General features: G+C 38.3%; 1 protein-coding gene across 1 annotated transcript in view; it reads left to right on the top strand.

The window, feature by feature from the left end:
• Positions 1–19,528, top strand: part of TTC7B (tetratricopeptide repeat domain 7B) — a 159,847-nt gene that overhangs the window by 38,443 nt on the left and 101,876 nt on the right. Inside the window, 1 exon segment of the mRNA XM_056546155.1 lies at positions 10,059–10,180. Coding sequence (XP_056402130.1) covers positions 10,059–10,180 — 122 coding nt within the window.

Raw genomic sequence — 19,528 nt, 5'->3', positions numbered from 1 at the left:
ATATGATGTAATATATAGAGATTATATCAGTACTGGAGCGTTATAAGAGGAGCGGCTGATATCATCACATATGATGTAATATATAGAGATTATATCAGTACTGGAGCGTTATAAGAGGAGCGGCTGATATCATCACATATGATGTAATATATAGAGATTATATCAGTACTGGAATGTTATAAGAGGAGCGGCTGATATCATCACATATGATGTAATATATAGAGATTATATCAGTACTGGAGCGTTATAAGAGGAGCGGCTGATATCACATATGATGTAATATATAGAGATTATATCAGTACTGGAGCGTTATAAGAGGAGCAGCTGATATCAGTCACATATGATGTAATATATAGAGGTTATATCAGTACTGGAGCGTTATAAGAGGAGCAGCTGATATCAGTCACATATGATGTAATATATAGAGATTATATAAGTACTGGAGCGTTATAAGAGGAGCGGTTGATATCATCACATATGATGTAATATATAGAGATTATATCAGTACTGGAGCGTTATAAGAGGAGCGGCTGATATCACATGGTGTAATATATAGAGGTTATATCAGTACTGGAGCGTTATAAGAGGAGCGGCTGATATCACATATGATGCAATATATAGAGATTATATCAGTACTGGAGCGTTATAAGAGGAGCGGCTGATATCATCACATATGATGTAATATATAGAGATTATATCACTACTGGAGCGTTATAAGAGGAGCAGCTGATATCACATATGATGTAATATATAGAGATTATATCAGTACTGGAGCGTTATAAGAGGAGCGGCTGATATCATCACATATGATGTAATATATAGAGGATATATCAGTACTGGAGCGTTATAAGAGGAGCGGCTGATATCATCACATATGATGTAATATATAGAGATTATATCAGTACTGGAGCGTTATAAGAGGAGCGGCTGATATCATCGCATATGATGTAATATATAGAGATTATATCAGTACTGGAGCGTTATAAGAGGAGAGGCTGATATCACATATTATGTAATATATAGAGGTTATATCAGTACTGGAGCGTTATAAGAGGAGCGGCTGATATCACATATGATGTAATATATAGAGATTATATCAGTACTGGAGCGTTATAAGAGGAGCGGCTGATATCACATATGATGTAATATATAGAGATTATATCAGTACTGGAGCGTTATAAGAGGAGCGGCTGATATCATCACATATGATGTAATATATAGAGATTATATCAGTACTGGAGCGTTATAAGAGGAGCGACTGATATCAGTCACATATGATGTAATATATAGAGATTATATCAGTACTGGAGCGTTATAAGAGGAGAGGCTGATATCACATATGATGTAATATATAGAGGTTATATCAGTACTGGAGCGTTATAAGAGGAGCGGCTGATATCACATATGATGTAATATATAGAGGTTATATCAGTACTGGAGCGTTATAAGAGGAGCAGCTGATATCATCACATATGATGTAATATATAGAGATTATATCAGTACTGGAGCGTTATAAGAGGAGCGGCTGATATCATCACATATGATGTAATATATAGAGATGATATCAGTACTGGAGCGTTATAAGAGGAGCGGCTGATATCATCACATATGATGTAATATATAGAGATTATATCAGTACTGGAGCGTTATAAGAGGAGCGGCTGATATCATCACATATGATGTAATAGATAGAGGTTATATCAGTACTGGAGCGTTATAAGAGGAGCGGCTGATATCAGTCACATATGATGTAATATATAGAGGTTATATCAGTACTGGAGCGTTATAAGAGGAGCGGCTGATATCACATATGATGTAATATATAGAGATTATATCAGTACTGGAGCGTTATAAGAGGAGCGGCTGATATCACATATGATGTAATATATAGAGATTATATCAGTACTGGAGCGTTATAAGAGGAGCGGCTGATATCAGTCACATATGATGTAATATATAGAGATTATATCAGTACTGGAGTGTTATAAGAGGAGCGGCTGATATCACATATGATGTAATATATAGAGATTATATCAGTACTGGAGCTTTATAAGAGGAGCGGATGATATCATCACATATGATGTAATATATAGAGATTATATCAGTACTGGAGTGTTATAAGAGGAGCGGCTGATTTCATCACATATGATGTAATATATAGAGGTTATATCAGTACTGGAGCGTTATAAGAGGAGCGGCTGATATCATCACATATGATGTAATATATAGAGATTATATCAGTACTGGAGCGTTATAAGAGGAGCGGCTGATATCATCACATATGATGTAATAGAGATTATATCAGTAGTGGAGCGTTATAAGTGGAGCGGCTGATATCACATATGATGTAATATATAGAGATTATATCAGTACTGGAGCGTTATAAGAGGAGCGGCTGATATCATCACATATGATGTAATATATAGAGATTATATCAGTACTGGAGCGTTATAAGAGGAGAGGCTGATATCAGTCACATATGATGTAATATATAGAGATTAAATCAGTACTGGAGCGTTATAAGAGGAGCGGCTGATATCACATATGATGTAATATATAGAGGTTATATCAGTACTGGAGCGTTATAAGAGGAGCGGCTGATATCAGTCACATATGATGTAATATATAGAGATTATATCAGTACTGGAGCGTTATAAGAGGAGCGGCTGATATCAGTCACATATGATGTAATATATAGAGGTTATATCAGTACTGGAGCGTTATAAGAGGAGCGGCTGATATCATCACATATGATGTAATATATAGAGATTATATCAGTACTGGAGTGTTATAAGAGGAGCGGCTGATATCATCACATATGATGTAATATATAGAGATTATATCAGTACTGGAGCGTTATAAGAGGAGCGGCTGATATCATCACATATGATGTAATATATAGAGATTATATCAGTACTGGAGCGTTATAAGAGGAGCGGCTGATATCATCACATATGATGTAATATATAGAGATTATATCAGTACTGGAGCGTTATAAGAGGAGCGGCTGATATCACATATGATGTAATATATAGAGATTATATCAGTACTGGAGCGTTATAAGAGGAGCGGCTGATATCATCACATATGATGTAATATATAGAGGTTATATCAGTACTGGAGTGTTATAAGAGGAGCGGCTGATATCAGTCACATATGATGTAATATATAGAGGTTATATCAGTACTGGAGCGTTATAAGAGGAGCGGCTGATATCACATATGATGTAATATATAGAGATTATATCTGTACTGGAGCGTTATAAGAGGAGAGGCTGATATCAGTCACATATGATGTAATATATAGAGATTATATCAGTACTGGAGCGTTATAAGAGGAGCGGCTGATATCATCACATATGATGTAATATATAGAGATTATATCAGTACTGGAGCGTTATAAGAGGAGCGGCTGATATCACATATGATGTAATATATAGAGGTTATATCAGTACTGAAGCGTTATAAGAGGAGCGGCTGATATCATCACATATGATGTAATATATAGAGATTATATCAGTACTGGAGCGTTATAAGAGGAGCGGCTGATATCATCACATATGATGTAATATATAGAGGTTATATCAGTACTGGAGCGTTATAAGAGGAGCGGCTGATATCATCACATATGATGTAATAGATAGAGGTTATATCAGTACTGGAGCGTTATAAGAGGAGCGGCTGATATCACATATGATGTAATATATAGAGATTATATCAGTACTGGAGCGGTATAAGAGGAGCGGCTGATATCAGTCACATATGATGTAATATATAGAGGTTATATCTGTACTGGAGCGTTATAAGAGGAGAGGCTGATATCATCACATATGATGTAATATATAGAGATTATATCAGTACTGGAGTGTTATAAGAGGAGCGGCTGATATCATCACATATGATGTAATATATAGAGGTTATATCAGTACTGGAGCGTTATAAGAGGAGCGGCTGATATCACATATGATGTAATATATAGAGATTATATCAGTACTGGAGCGGTATAAGAGGAGCGGCTGATATCAGTCACATATGATGTAATATATAGAGGTTATATCTGTACTGGAGCGTTATAAGAGGAGCGGCTGATATCAGTCACATATGATGTAATATATAGAGATTATATCAGTACTGGAGCGTTATAAGAGGAGCGGCTGATATCACATATGATGTAATATATAGAGATTATATCAGTACTGGAGCGTTAGAAGAGGAGCGAATGATAACATCACATATGATGTAATATATAGAGATTATATCAGTACTGGAGCGTTATAAGAGGAGCGGCTGATATCACATATGATGTAATATATAGAGGTTATATCAGTACTGGAGCGTTATAAGAGGAGCGGCTGATATCATCTCATATGATGTAATATATAGAGGTTATATCAGTACTGGAGCGTTATAAGAGGAGCGGCTGATATCATCACATATGATGTAATATATAGAGGTTATATCAGTACTGGAGCGTTATAAGAGGAGCGGCTGATATCACATATGATGTAATATATAGAGGTTATATCAGTACTGGAGCGTTATAAGAGGAGCGGCTGATATCATCACATATGATGTAATATATAGAGATTATATCAGTACTGGAGCGTTAAAAGAGGAGCGGCTGATATCATCACATATGATGTAATATATAGAGATTATATCAGTACTGGAGCGTTATAAGAGGAGCGGCTGATATCATCACATATGATGTAATATATAGAGATTATATCAGTACTGGAGCGTTATAAGAGGAGCGGCTGATATCAGCACATATGATGTAATATATAGAGATTATATCAGTACTGGAGCGTTATAAGAGGAGCGGCTGATATCACATATGATGTAATATATAGAGATTATCACAGTACTGGAGCGTTATAAGAGGAGCGGCTGATATCATCACATATGATGTAATATATAGAGATTATATCAGTACTGGAATGTTATAAGAGGAGCGGCTGATATCATCACATATGAGGTAATATATAGAGATTATATCAGTACTGGAGCGTTATAAGAGGAGCGGCTGATATCATCACATATGATGTAATATATAGAGATTATATCAGTACTGGAGCGTTATAAGAGGAGCGGCTGATATCAGCACATATGATGTAATATATAGAGGTTATATCAGTACTGGAGCGTTATAAGAGGAGCGGCTGATATCATCACATATGATGTAATATATAGAGGTTATATCAGTACTGGAGCGTTATAAGAGGAGCGGCTGATATCATCACATATGATGTAATATATAGAGATTATATCAGTACTGGAGCGTTATAAGAGGAGCGGCTGATATCACATATGATGTAATATATAGAGATTATATCAGTACTGGAGCGTTATAAGAGGAGCAGCTGATATAACCTCTATATATTACATCATATGTGACTGATATCAGTACTGGAGCGTTATAAGAGGAGCAGCTGATATCAGTCACATATGATGTAATATATAGAGATTATATAAGTACTGGAGCGTTATAAGAGGAGCGGTTGATATCATCACATATGATGTAATATATAGAGATTATATCAGTACTGGAGCGTTATAAGAGGAGCGGCTGATATCATCACATATGATGTAATATATAGAGGATATATCAGTACTGGAGCGTTATAAGAGGAGCGGCTGATATCATCACATATGATGTAATATATGGAGATTATATCAGTACTGGAGCGTTATAAGAGGAGCGGCTGATATCACATATGATGTAATATATAGAGATTATATCAGTACTGGAGCGTTATAAGAGGAGCGGCTGATATCAGTCACATATGATGTAATATATAGAGATTATATCAGTACTGGAGCGTTATAAGAGGAGCGGCTGATATCATCACATATGATGTAATATATAGAGGTTATATCAGTACTGGAGCGTTATAAGAGGAGCGGCTGATATCATCACATATGATGTAATATATAGAGGTTATATCAGTACTGGAGCGTTATAAGAGGAGCGGCTGATATCATCACATATGTAATATATAGAGGTTATATCAGTACTGGAGCGTTATAAGAGGAGCGGCTGATATCATCACATATGTAATATATAGAGGTTATATCAGTACTGGAGCGTTATAAGAGGAGCAGCTGATATCAGTCACATATGATGTAATATATAGAGATTATATAAGTACTGGAGCGTTATAAGAGGAGCGGTTGATATCATCACATATGATGTAATATATAGAGATTATATCAGTACTGGAGCGTTATAAGAGGAGCGGCTGATATCATCACATATGATGTAATATATAGAGGATATATCAGTACTGGAGCGTTATAAGAGGAGCGGCTGATATCATCACATATGATGTAATATATAGAGATTATATCAGTACTGGAGCGTTATAAGAGGAGCGGCTGATATCACATATGTAATATATAGAGATTATATCAGTACTGGAGCGTTATAAGAGGAGCGGCTGATATCAGTCACATATGATGTAATATATAGAGATTATATCAGTACTGGAGCGTTATAAGAGGAGCGGCTGATATCATCACATATGATGTAATATATAGAGGTTATATCAGTACTGGAGCGTTATAAGAGGAGCGGCTGATAACAAGGAAGACATTGAGTTTTCTACTGTAATTTAGTATCAGATAACTGAGAACAATAGAAAGAATCATCTCAATAAATAGTACTGAGTCACCCTGCGGCCCTTTCTCTAATAGACTCTTATTATTATTCTCATTACACGTATACTGTGTATATTTTCTATGTCACCTGTGTATATACAGTCATGGCTGTAAATGTAGACGCCCCTGAAGTTTTCTATAAAATGAAGTATTTCTCACAGGAAAGGATTGCAGTAACACAGGTTTTGCTATACACATGTTTATTCCCTTTGTATGTATATATATATATATATATATATATATATATATATATCTCCTCTCCTCTGTATATATATAGATCTCCTCTCCTCTGTATATATATAGATCTCCTCTCCTCTGTATATATATATATATAGATCTCCTCTCCTCTGTATATATATATATATAGATCTCCTCTCCTCTGTATATATATATATATCTCCTCTCCTCTGTATATATATAGATCTCCTCTCCTCTGTATATATATATATATAGATCTCCTCTCCTCTGTATATATATATATATATATATATATATATATATATATATATAGATCTCCTCTCCTTTGTATATATATATCTCCTCTCCTCTGTATATATATATATATATATAGATCTCCTCTCCTCTGTATATATATATATAGATCTCCTCTCCTCTGTATATATATAGATCTCCTCTCCTCTGTATATATATATATAGATCTCCTCTCCTCTGTATATAAATATATATATATATATATATATATATATATATATATATATATATATAGATCTCCTCTCCTCTGTATATATATATCTCCTCTCCTCTGTATATATATATATATATATAGATCTCCTCTCCTCTGTGTATATATATATATATAGATCTCCTCTCCTCTGTATATATATATATATATATATATATATATATATAGATCTCCTCTCCTCTGTATATATATATATATATATATATATATATATATAGATCTCCTCTCCTCTGTATATATATATATATATATATATATATAGATCTCCTCTCCTCTGTATATATATATTGCAGTAACACAGGTTTTTCTATACACATGTTTATTCCCTTTGTGTGTGTGTATATATATATAGATCTCCTCTCCTCTGTATATATATATATATATATATATATATATATATATAGATCTCCTCTCCTCTGTATATATATATATATAATCTCCTCTCCTCTGTATATATATATAGATCTCCTCTCCTCTGTGTATATATATAGATCTCCTCTCCTCTGTATATATATATATTGCAGTAACACAGGTTTTGCTATACACATGTTTATTCCCTTTGTGTGTATTGGAACTAAACCAAAAAAAGGAGGAAAAAAAGCAAATTGGACATAATGTCACCAAACTCCAAAAATGGTCCGGACACAATTATTGTCCCCTTTCAAAATTGTGGATAAATAAGATTGTTTCCAGCATGTGATGTTCCTTTATACTCACCTGGGGCAAGTAACAGGTGTGGGAAATATAAAAATCCCACCTGACAGCAGATAAAAAGGAGAGAAGTTCACTTAGTCTTTGCATTGTGTGTCTGTGTGTGTCACACTAAGCATGGACAACAGAAAGAGAAGAGAACTGTCTGAGGACTTGGGAACCAAAATTGTGGAAAAATATCAACAATCTCCAGGTTACAAGTCCATCTCCAGAGATCTAGATTTGCCTCTGTCCACAGTGCGCAACATTATCAAGAAGTTTACACCCCATGGCACTGTAGATAATCTCCCTGGGCGTGGACGGAAGAGAAAAATTGATGAAAGGTGTCAACGCAGGAGAGTCCGGATGGTGGATAAGCAGCCCCAAACAAGTTCCAAAGATATTCAAGCTGTCCTGCAGGCTCAGAGAGCATCAGTGTCAGCGCGAACTATCCGTCCACATTTATATGAAATGAAACACTATGGAGGAGAGCCAGGAGGATCCCACTATGGAGGAGACCCAGGAGGACCCCGCTATGGAGGAGACCCAGGAGGACCCCACTATGGAGGAGACCCAGGAGGACCCCACTATGGAGGAGACCCAGGAGGACCCCACTATGGAGGAGACCCAGGAGGACCCCACTATGGAGGAGACCCAGGAGGACCCCACTATGGAGGAGACCCAGGAGGACCCCACTATGGAGGAGACCCAGGAGGACCCCGCTATGGAGGAGACCCAGGAGGACCCCGCTATGGAGGAGACCCAGGAGGACCCCACTATGGAGGAGACCCAGGAGGACCCCGTTATGGAGGAGACCCAGGAGGACCCCGTTATGGTGGAGACCCAGGAGGACCCCACTATGGAGGAGACCCAGGAGGACCCCGCTATGGAGGAGACCCAGGAGGACCCCGCTATGGAGGAGACCCAGGAGGACCCCGCTATGGAGGAGACCCAGGAGGACCCCGCTATGGAGGAGACCCAGGAGGACCCCACTATGGAGGAGACCCAGGAGGACCCCACTATGGAGGAGACCCAGGAGGACCCCACTATGGAGGAGACCCAGGAGGACCCCACTATGGAGGAGACCCAGGAGGACCCCACTATGGAGGAGACCCAGGAGGACCCCACTATGGAGGAGACCCAGGAGGACCCCACTATGGAGGAGACCCAGGAGGACCCCACTATGGAGGAGACCCAGGAGGACCCCACTATGGAGGAGACCCAGGAGGACCCCACTATGGAGGAGACCCAGGAGGACCCCACTGCTGACACAGAGACATAAAACAAAACTACATTTTACCAAAATGAACCTGAATAACCAAAATCCTTCTGGGAAAACGTCTTGTGGACAGATGAGACCAAGATAGAGGTTTTTGGTAAAGCAAATCATTCTACTGTTTACCGAAAACGGAATGAGGCCTACAAAGAAAAGAACACAGAACCTACAGTGACATATGGTGGAGGTCAGTGATGTTTTGGGTTGTTTTGCTGCTTCTGGCACTGGGGGCCTTGAATGTGTACAAGACATCATGAAATCTGAGGATTACCAATGGATTTTGGGTCGCATTGTACTGTGAGAAATACATTTTTGAGAAAAATCTCAGAGGTGCCAATATTTACAACCATGACTGTATATTCTGTATATATTTGTCGCCTATGTATATATTTATATGTCACCTGTGTATATATTATGTATATAATTATATGTCACCTGTGTATTGTCTCCCCTGCAGTTATGGGGGATGTGATCAGTAATTCATCATGTGTCCCCGGCTCCTGTCATATTGGGAGTTATACTTCTGTATTGATCCGGTTGTTAATGATTCCGGAGTCTTCTGAGGATAGTTAGAGGCAGCAATGTGAATGTGTTCTTAAAGGAGCCGGCACTGCAGGAGACTACCCCACCCCCCAGATTATTGGGTTTCAATGGGTGCAGAACCGAAGGAACCGGACATCCATCATCCATCCGTGTCCGCCATGATAATCCTATCTCCTCTACTCCTCAGGCCGCAGCAGCAAATATTCAGAACCGGAGCCCGAAGCCGGGTCCAGCCGCCCCGGACCAGGAGATGAGCTTCTTCCTGGAGACCGGGCTGCAGCGAGCGCACGTCCTCTACTTCAAGAACGGGTGAGTGGTGCCGAGGGTCCGGCGGTATGTCACCTATATGTTATAATGGGGAGGGGTTCACTTATTTATTTATTTTTGTCTTTTTGCAGATTTTTTTTATCTTTTTGTGTTTGTAACGTTTTTCTGCAGGATAAACTTTCACGACGATGATCAGTACGTATTACCGCCATTCCGTGTCGCTCATCTAGAGACCCTCCCCCCTTAGACTTGTGTCATGTGATCGCATTAACCCTGGTATTCCAATGACTCATTAGGAGTCTGACTCGGTGACCTCTCCCGCTTTATAGTTTCAAACCTCCCCCCCCCCCCCCACAAATATAAAAAAATTAATAAAATGAATAGAGAAGATGAATCTGTATTCATTTTACACAACTTCAAACCTTGGAGAGGAATTATCCAGCGTTCAGGGATTTCTTTAAAATTTTGCTGATTTATTTTTTTCTTTTGCCTTTTCGTGTGTAACTACAATGTTGCTGCTGTGGCGGTGGCTGCAGGACGCACATATAAAACTTCCGGAAACTCTGTGACCCCGCTGTTAAAGCGAGCGATCTACAAAATTCTTGAAAGTCCGATTCAAGTCTATGGGGCTTAAGGGTAAATCCATAAACTTCTGGCGTTATCGGCGGGTCACCGAGTTGCCGGCAGTTTTTTTTTTTAACGTGCGTCCTGCCGCTTCAGCAACGTTGTACTTACACTTTCAGGTTGCAAACGCTTTTAGGTAGTGATACTTCTGTTTCCTTCCCCTTTAGTAACAGGACTGATTAAAGGGGTATGCCAGGGAAAAAAACTTATATATATATATATATATATATATATATATATATGTATATATGTATGTGTGTGTGTGTGTATATATATATATATATATATATATATATATATATATATAATATAAAAATCAACTGACTCCAGTAAGTTAAACAGATTTGTAAATTACTTAAAATCTTAATCCTTTCAGTACTTATCAGCCGCTGAAGTTGAGTTGTTCTTTTCTGTCTGACAACAGTGCTCTCTGCTGACACCTCTGCTTGTCTCGGGAACTGCACAGAGTAGAAGAGGTTTGCGATGGGGATTTGCTTCTACTCAGGACAGTTCCCGGGACAGGTGTCATCAGAGAGCACATTGACAGGAAAGAACAACTCAACTTCAGCAGCTCATAAGTACTGAAAAGATTAAGATTTTTTTACTAGAAGTAATTTACAATTTTGTTTAACTTTCTGGAGCCAATTGATAAATATAAAGTTTTTTCCTGCATAACCCCTTTAAGCGATTGATACCGTGAGTTAGTCATCTTTGCAAAACTACAACTCCCAGCATGCCCGGACAGCCAACGGCTGTCCGGGCATGCTGAGAGTTGTAGTTTTGCAACAGTATGAGAGCTATAGGGTCCCTAGTGTCTGAGCATTTTCTATCACATTGTATCAATGGGGGAAATTTATCAATACCTGTCAGAGGAAAAGTTGCTGAGTTGCCCATAGCAACCAATCAGATCACTTCTTTCACTTTGCAGAGGCCTTGTTAGAAATGAAAGTAGAGATCTGATTGGTTGCTATGGGCAACTCAGCAACTTTTCCTCTGGACAGGTTTTGATAAATCTCCCCCCAATGTCTCCATTTTAAGGGCTCACTCCAAGTTTTGAAATTGAGGATTACTCTTCCCTCCTCGGTGTGCGCGCTGACCCGTGTGTGTGACGTGATGCCGAAACTCCTCCCCATTCCTCTGTGCTGCTTTAAGTATCGCGCTCGCTCTGGGGGTTGTCACAGTAGCATCAACCAACTCGTCTATAACCGGAACTTCCTGTCATCCGACCTCCACTTGAGTGATTGTCACGTGACAGGAAGTCGCATGCAAAGAAGTGAACTCTTGTCACCATGGCAACCCAAGAGCAAGCGCTATAGTGACGTCACTGCAGCAAGGAAATGATTGGGCCAAAAAGACGGGGTGAATACTAGAAAGTGTCACCATCCTTGTCCCTGCAAGAACATTATTGGTGTGTTGGGGAAGTGGGGGTCCAGGTAGTACAAGAAGAGGGGTCCGGTGTTGAAGCCCTGATGGGACGCTGAGTCCTTTCATTTTTGCGGGTTCATTGCTCTCTGCTGAGCCAACCTTTAAAGGGGTACTCCACTGGAAAAAAAATTAATAAATTTAAATCAACTGGTGCCAGAAAGTTAAACAGATGTGTAAATGAATTATGTTAAAAAATCTTAATCCTTTCAGTACTCATCAGCTGCTGTATGCTCCACAGGAAGCTCTTTTCTTTTTGAATTTCCTTTCAGTCTGACCACAGTGCTCTCTGCTGACACCACTGCCTATAGAAAACCTCTCCTGCTCTGTCCAGAGCAGCATAGGTTTGCTATGGGGATTTGCTCCTACTCTGGACAGATCCTAAAATGGACAGAGGTGTCAGCAGAGAGCACTGTGGTCAGACTGAAAGGAAATTCAAAAAGAAAAGAACTTCCTTTGTATCATACAGCAGCGGATAAGTACTGGAAGGATTAAGATGTAGTTTACAAATCTATTTAACTTTGGGGCACCAGTTGATTAAAAAAATGTTTTCCAGTGGAGTTCCCCTTTAAAGGCGTTGTCTAGCATTAGAGAAATATGGCTGCTTTTATATATATATTTTTTTTAAACACTGCCACTCCGGTCCACAGGTAGGGTTCTGTATTGCATCTCAACCCCAGTGAAGTTGAGCTGCAGTATAACACATAACATTCCCTTAACACCTATAACTCCCAGGCTGTCAGGGCATGCTGAGAGTTGTAGTACACCAGAAGAGCGACAGGTTTGGGATCACTGGTCTTGTGCATCAAATGTTCCCGATCGCTTCTTCCATTTTCAGAGACTGAACCCATAATATGGGTGTGAAGGAGGCGGCTGGGGCCAGCGCAGAGATAAATGATGATTTTCCCAGAAGCCATCAGCAAACTCAATGTTATTATCGGGAATTGTCGGAAACCATTATTATGGTTCTGTATATAATTATCTGGGACTCTGATGACCTCCTGGTACTTTACTGATAATAACATTAGTCACCGACCGAAGGAAATATCCTGAATTATTACTGTGAAGGTCTCATCATGTGTCACAGCAGAACACAGATCTCATAGTCTAACCCTGACGGTCATCTGTGCTCATAATGTCCACCGCCGAGTAATGAACAGTGTAAGAAAGGGGGCGACCTCAAAAGAGAGTGTCGCCTCTATAGCGCAATACTGATCCCTATATACAGTCATAAAATGATTATAATACTGCTCCTATAATACAAGAATATAACTACTATAATACTGCTCCTATATACAAGAATATAACTACTATAATACTGTTCCTATATAAAAGAATATAACTACTATAATACTGCTCCTATATACAAGAATATAACTACTATAATACTGCTCCTATATACAAGAATATAACTGCTATAATACTGTTCCTATATAAAAGAATATAACTACTATAATACTGCTCCTATATACAAGAATATAACTACTATAATACTGCTCCTATATACAAGAATATAACTACTATAATACTGCTCCTATATACAGGAATAGAACTACTATAATACTGCTCCTATATACAAGAATATAACTACTATAATACTGCTCCTATATACAAGAATATAACTACTATAATACTGCTCCTATATACAAGAATATAACTACTATAATACTGCCCCCTATATACAAGAATATAACTACTATAATACTGTTCCTATATACAAGAATATAACTACTATAATACTGCCCCCTATATACAAGAATATAACTACTATAATGCTGCTCCTATATACAAGAATATAACTACTATAATACTGTTCCTATATACAAGAATATAACTACTATAATACTGCCCCCTATATACAAGAATATAACTACTATAACACTGCCTCCTATATACAGGAATATAACTACTATAATACTTCTCCTATATACAGGAATATATCTACTATAATACTGCTCCTATATACAAGAATATAACTACTATAATACTGCTATATACAAGAATATAACTACTATAATACTTCTCCTATATACAGGAATATATCTACTATAATACTGCTCCTATATACAAGAATATAACTACTATAATACTGCTCCTATATACAAGAATATAACTACTATAATACTTCTCCTATATACAAGAATATAACTACTATAATACTGCTCCTATATACAAGAATATAACTACTATAATACTGCCTCCTATATACAAGAATATAACTACTATAATACTGCTCCTATATACAAGAATATAACTACTATAATACTGCTCCTATATACAAGAATATAACTACTATAATACTGCTCCTATATACAAGAATATAACTACTATAATACTGCCCCCTATATACAAGAATATAACTACTATAATACTGCTCCTATATACAAGAATATAACTACTATAATGCTGCCCTCTATATACAAGAATATAACTACAATGATACTGCTCCTATATACAAGAATATAACTACTATAATACTGCTCCCTATATACAAGAATATAACTACTATAATGCTGCCTCCTATATACAAGAATATAACTACAATAATACTGCTCCTATATACAAGAATATAACTACTATAATACTGCTCCCTATATACAAGAATATAACTACTATAATGCTGCCTCCTATATACAAGAATATAACTACAATAATACTGCTCCTATATACAAGAATATAACTACTATAATACTGCTCCTATATGCAAGAATATAACTACTATAATACTGCTCCTATATACAAGAATATAACTACTATAATACTGCCCCCTATATACAAGAATATAACTACTATAATACTGCTCCTATATACAAGAATATAACTACTATAATACTGCTCCTATATACAAGAATATAACTACTATAATACTGCCCCCTATATACAAGAATATAACTACTATAATACTGCCTCCTATATACAAGAATATAACTACCACAATACTGCCTCCTATATACAAGAATATAACTACTATAATACTGCCTCCTATATACAAGAATATAACTACCACAATACTGCCTCCTATATACAAGAATATAACTACTATAATACTGCCTCCTATATACAAGAATATAACTACTATAATACTGCCTCCTATATACAAGAATATAACTACTATAATACTGCTCCTATATACAAGAATATAACTACTATAATACTGCTCCTATATACAAGAATATAACTACTATAATACTGCTCCTATATGCAAGAATATAACTACTATAATACTGCCTCCTATATACAAGAATATAACTACTATAATACTGCTCCTATATACAAGAATATAACTACTATAATACTGCCTCCTATATACAAGAATATAACTACTATAATACTGCCTCCTATATACAAGAATATAACTACTATAATACTGCTCCTATATACAAGAATATAACTACTATAATACTGCTCCTATATACAAGAATATAACTACTATAATACTGCTCCTATATACAAGAATATAACTACTATAATACTGCCTCCTATATACAAGAATATATCTACTATAATACTGCTCCTATATACAATAATATATCTACTATAATACTGCCCCTATATACAAGAATATAACTACTATAATACTGCTCCTATATACAAGAATATAACTACTATAATACTGCCTCCTATATACAAGAATATATCTACTATAATACTGCTCCTATATACAAGAATATAACTACTATAATACTGCTCCTATATACAAGAATATAACTACTATAATACTGCCTCCTATATACAAGAATATAACTACTATAATACTGCCCTCTGTGACCTGTATGAAGCTGTAGTATGATAGTATGTAATCTATGTACGGTTATATATGCCGCCTCTGTATATAGCGCTGATCTCTTCATCTGGGTGCAGGTGTCTGTGTCGCGCGGTGTTATCTGAGGTCGGGTTAATCTCTGACCTGACATAAATCGGATTATCGGTATAATTTCTGATTAGCTGACAAATAACGTTATGTTAGGACATCGTTCGACGCTCGGTGACCTCGGTGACCCCTCCTGACTGATTCGCCGCAGAGCGCTCGGCTGGTGACTGTTCACTTGTGGACTTCTATGTTTGTGAACTCGTACGTTAATGCCCCCTGCAGGCTTATTGTGGGAATGCACTTTATAGGGGTTTTGCCCTTCAGCTGTATATTGTCGCCGTCCCATTTATGGCTCATGTTGTTGATGACTGGGTCTGCGCTGGTTAACTTGTATCTGGGCTCCGCCGCTCCTGGGTTCGCACTTTTGCCGCAGTTTATTACAGTTCAGTATAACGTCTCTCTTTTGCGGTCGGGGTGAGCGGTCATGTGGTTTCATAACTGGACCCGGTCAGTCGCTGCGGATTACAAGTTCATTTCAGGTCTCAATCCTATTAAATCGACCTGTGAAGTGATTACTGCGCTGAGCCGGAGATCACACCGCGAGCGCTGATGTGTCCATGGTGGATGATGGCGGCGCAGCACAGAGTATTTCAGGAGGGGATTTTGCTGATCATGTGGGAGGTCACAGGTTGAGAGTTATATAGTGGGGTCTTTATACATTGTACTGGACACTACTATATGGGGTCTTTATACATTGTACTGGACACTACTATATGGGGTCTTTATACAGTGTACTGGACACTACTATATGGGGTCTTTATACAGTGTACTGGACACTACTATATGGGGTCTATATACAATGTACTGGACACTACTATATGGGGTCTATATACAATGTACTGGACACTACTATATGGGGTCTATATACAATGTACTGGACACTACTATATGGGGTCTATATACAATGTACTGGTCACCACTATATGGGGTCTATATACAATGTACTGGACACTACTATATGGGGTCTATATACAATGTACTGGACACTACTATATGGGGTCTATATACAATGTACTGGACACTACTATATGGGGTCTGTATACAATGTACAGGACACTACTATATGGGGTCTGTATACAATGTACAGGACACTACTATATGGGGTCTATATACAATGTACAGGACACTACTATATGGGGTCTATATACAATGTACTGGACACTACTATATGGGGTCTATATACAGTGTACGGGACACTACTATATGGGGTCTATATACAATGTACTGGACACTACCATATGGGGTCTATATACAATGTACTGGACACTACTAAATGGGGTCTATATACAATGTACTGGACACTACCATATGGGGTCTATATACATTGTATTGGATACTACTATATGGGGTCTATATACAATGTACTGGACACTACTATATGGGGTCTATATACAATGTACTGGACACTACTATATGGGGTCTATATACAATGTACTGGACACTACTATATGGGGTCTATATACAATGTACTGGACACTACTATATGGGGTCTATATACAATGTACTGGACATTACTATATGGGGTCTATATACATTGTACTGGACACTACTATATGGGGTCTATATACAATGTACTGGACACTACTATATGGGGTCTATATACAATGTACTGGACACTACTATATGGGGTCTATATAAAATGTACTGGACACTACTATATGGGGTCTATATACAATGTACTGGACACTACTATATGGGGTCTATATACATTGTACTGGACACTACTATATGGGGTCTATATACATTGTACTGGACACTACTATATGGGGTCTATATACATTGTACTGGACACCACTATATGGGATCTATATACAATGTACTGGACACTACTATATGGGGTCTATATACATTGTACTGGACACTACTATATGGGGTCTATATACATTGTACTGGACACTACTATATGGGGTCTATATACAATGTACTGGACACTACTATATGGGGTCTATATACAGTGTACTGGACACAACTATATGGGGTCTATATACATTGTACTGGACACTACTATATGGGGTCTATATACAATGTACTGGACACTACTATATGGGGTCTATATACAATGTACTGGACACTACTATATGGGGTCTATATACAATGTACTGGACACTACTATATGGGGTCTATATACAATGTACTGGACACTACTATATGGGGTCTATATACAATGTACTGGGCACTACTATATGGGGTCTATATACAATGTACTGGGCACTACTATATGGGGTCTATATACAATGTACTGGGCACTACTATATGGGGTCTATATACAATGTACTGGACACTACTATATGGGGTCTATATACAATGTACTGGACACTACTATATGGGGTCTATATACAATGTACTGGACACTACTATATGGGGTCTATATACAATGTACTGGACACTACTATATGGGGTCTATATACAATGTACTGGACACTACTATATGGGGTCTATATACAATGTACTGGACACTACTATATGGGGTCTATATACAATGTACTGGACACTACTCTATGGGGTCTATATACAATGTACTGGACACTACTATATGGGGTCTATATACAATGTACTGGACACTACTATATGGGGTCTATATACAATGTACTGGACACTACTATATGGGGTCTATATACAATCCAGCGCACATCTGATCCTTACAGAAATAATGACAATTGTCGCGGCTGTGATGGCGGTAGATTGGTATTTACGGTGCAATAATAAGATGGACGGTTATTAGGCGGCTGATGCTCCTGCGGGGACCTGCACCGATCCGTCTCCGCTCCTGATGGATTACGCTTTATTACTTCATCAGTGTCGCCTGCAGGAGCAGGACGCTGTTAACCCTGGAAGTGCCGCGGTGATCTTTTCTCCTTCGCTGGGACACAGCCGCCCGCCATCGCCGGCTTCTCAGGGGTTAATTTTCTGCCATGTAAAATGGCAGGAACATAAATTAGCTGTAAATGAACGAAACGGCCTCGACGCTTCATAGACGGCGGCAAATTAAAATCAATAGCGAGTCGTGAGATGTGTTATGGCGACACGGGAAATCATTCCTCAGGTCTGTGCTGTGAAAGCCGTCTGCTGTCCGGGCATGCTGGGAATTGTAGTTTTGCAACAGCTGAAGGCACACTGGATGGAAAACATTGATCTAATCAGGAGGCTGGATGAGACTGATGGGGGGGGCTGGATGTGATTGATGGGGGGTGGATGTGATTGATGGGGGGTGGATGTGATTGATGGGGGGTGGATGTGATTGATGAGGGGGGTGGATGTGATTGATGAGGGGGTGGATGTGATTGATGAGGGGGGCTGGATGTGATTGATGGGGGGGGGGCTGGATGTGATTGATGGGGGGGGGGGGCTGGATGTGATTGATGGGGGGGGGGCTGGATGTGATTGATGGGGGGGGGGCTGGATGTGATTGATGGGGGGGCTGGATGTGATTGATGGGGTGGGCTGGATGTGATTGATGGAGTGGGCTGGATGTG

This window comes from Hyla sarda, chromosome 11, assembly GCF_029499605.1.
Source record: "Hyla sarda isolate aHylSar1 chromosome 11, aHylSar1.hap1, whole genome shotgun sequence".
In the NCBI taxonomy this organism is placed as follows: Eukaryota; Metazoa; Chordata; class Amphibia; order Anura; family Hylidae; genus Hyla; species Hyla sarda.
The sequence above is the reverse complement of the archived record's forward strand: the minus strand, read 5'-3'. Positions and strand labels throughout refer to the sequence as shown.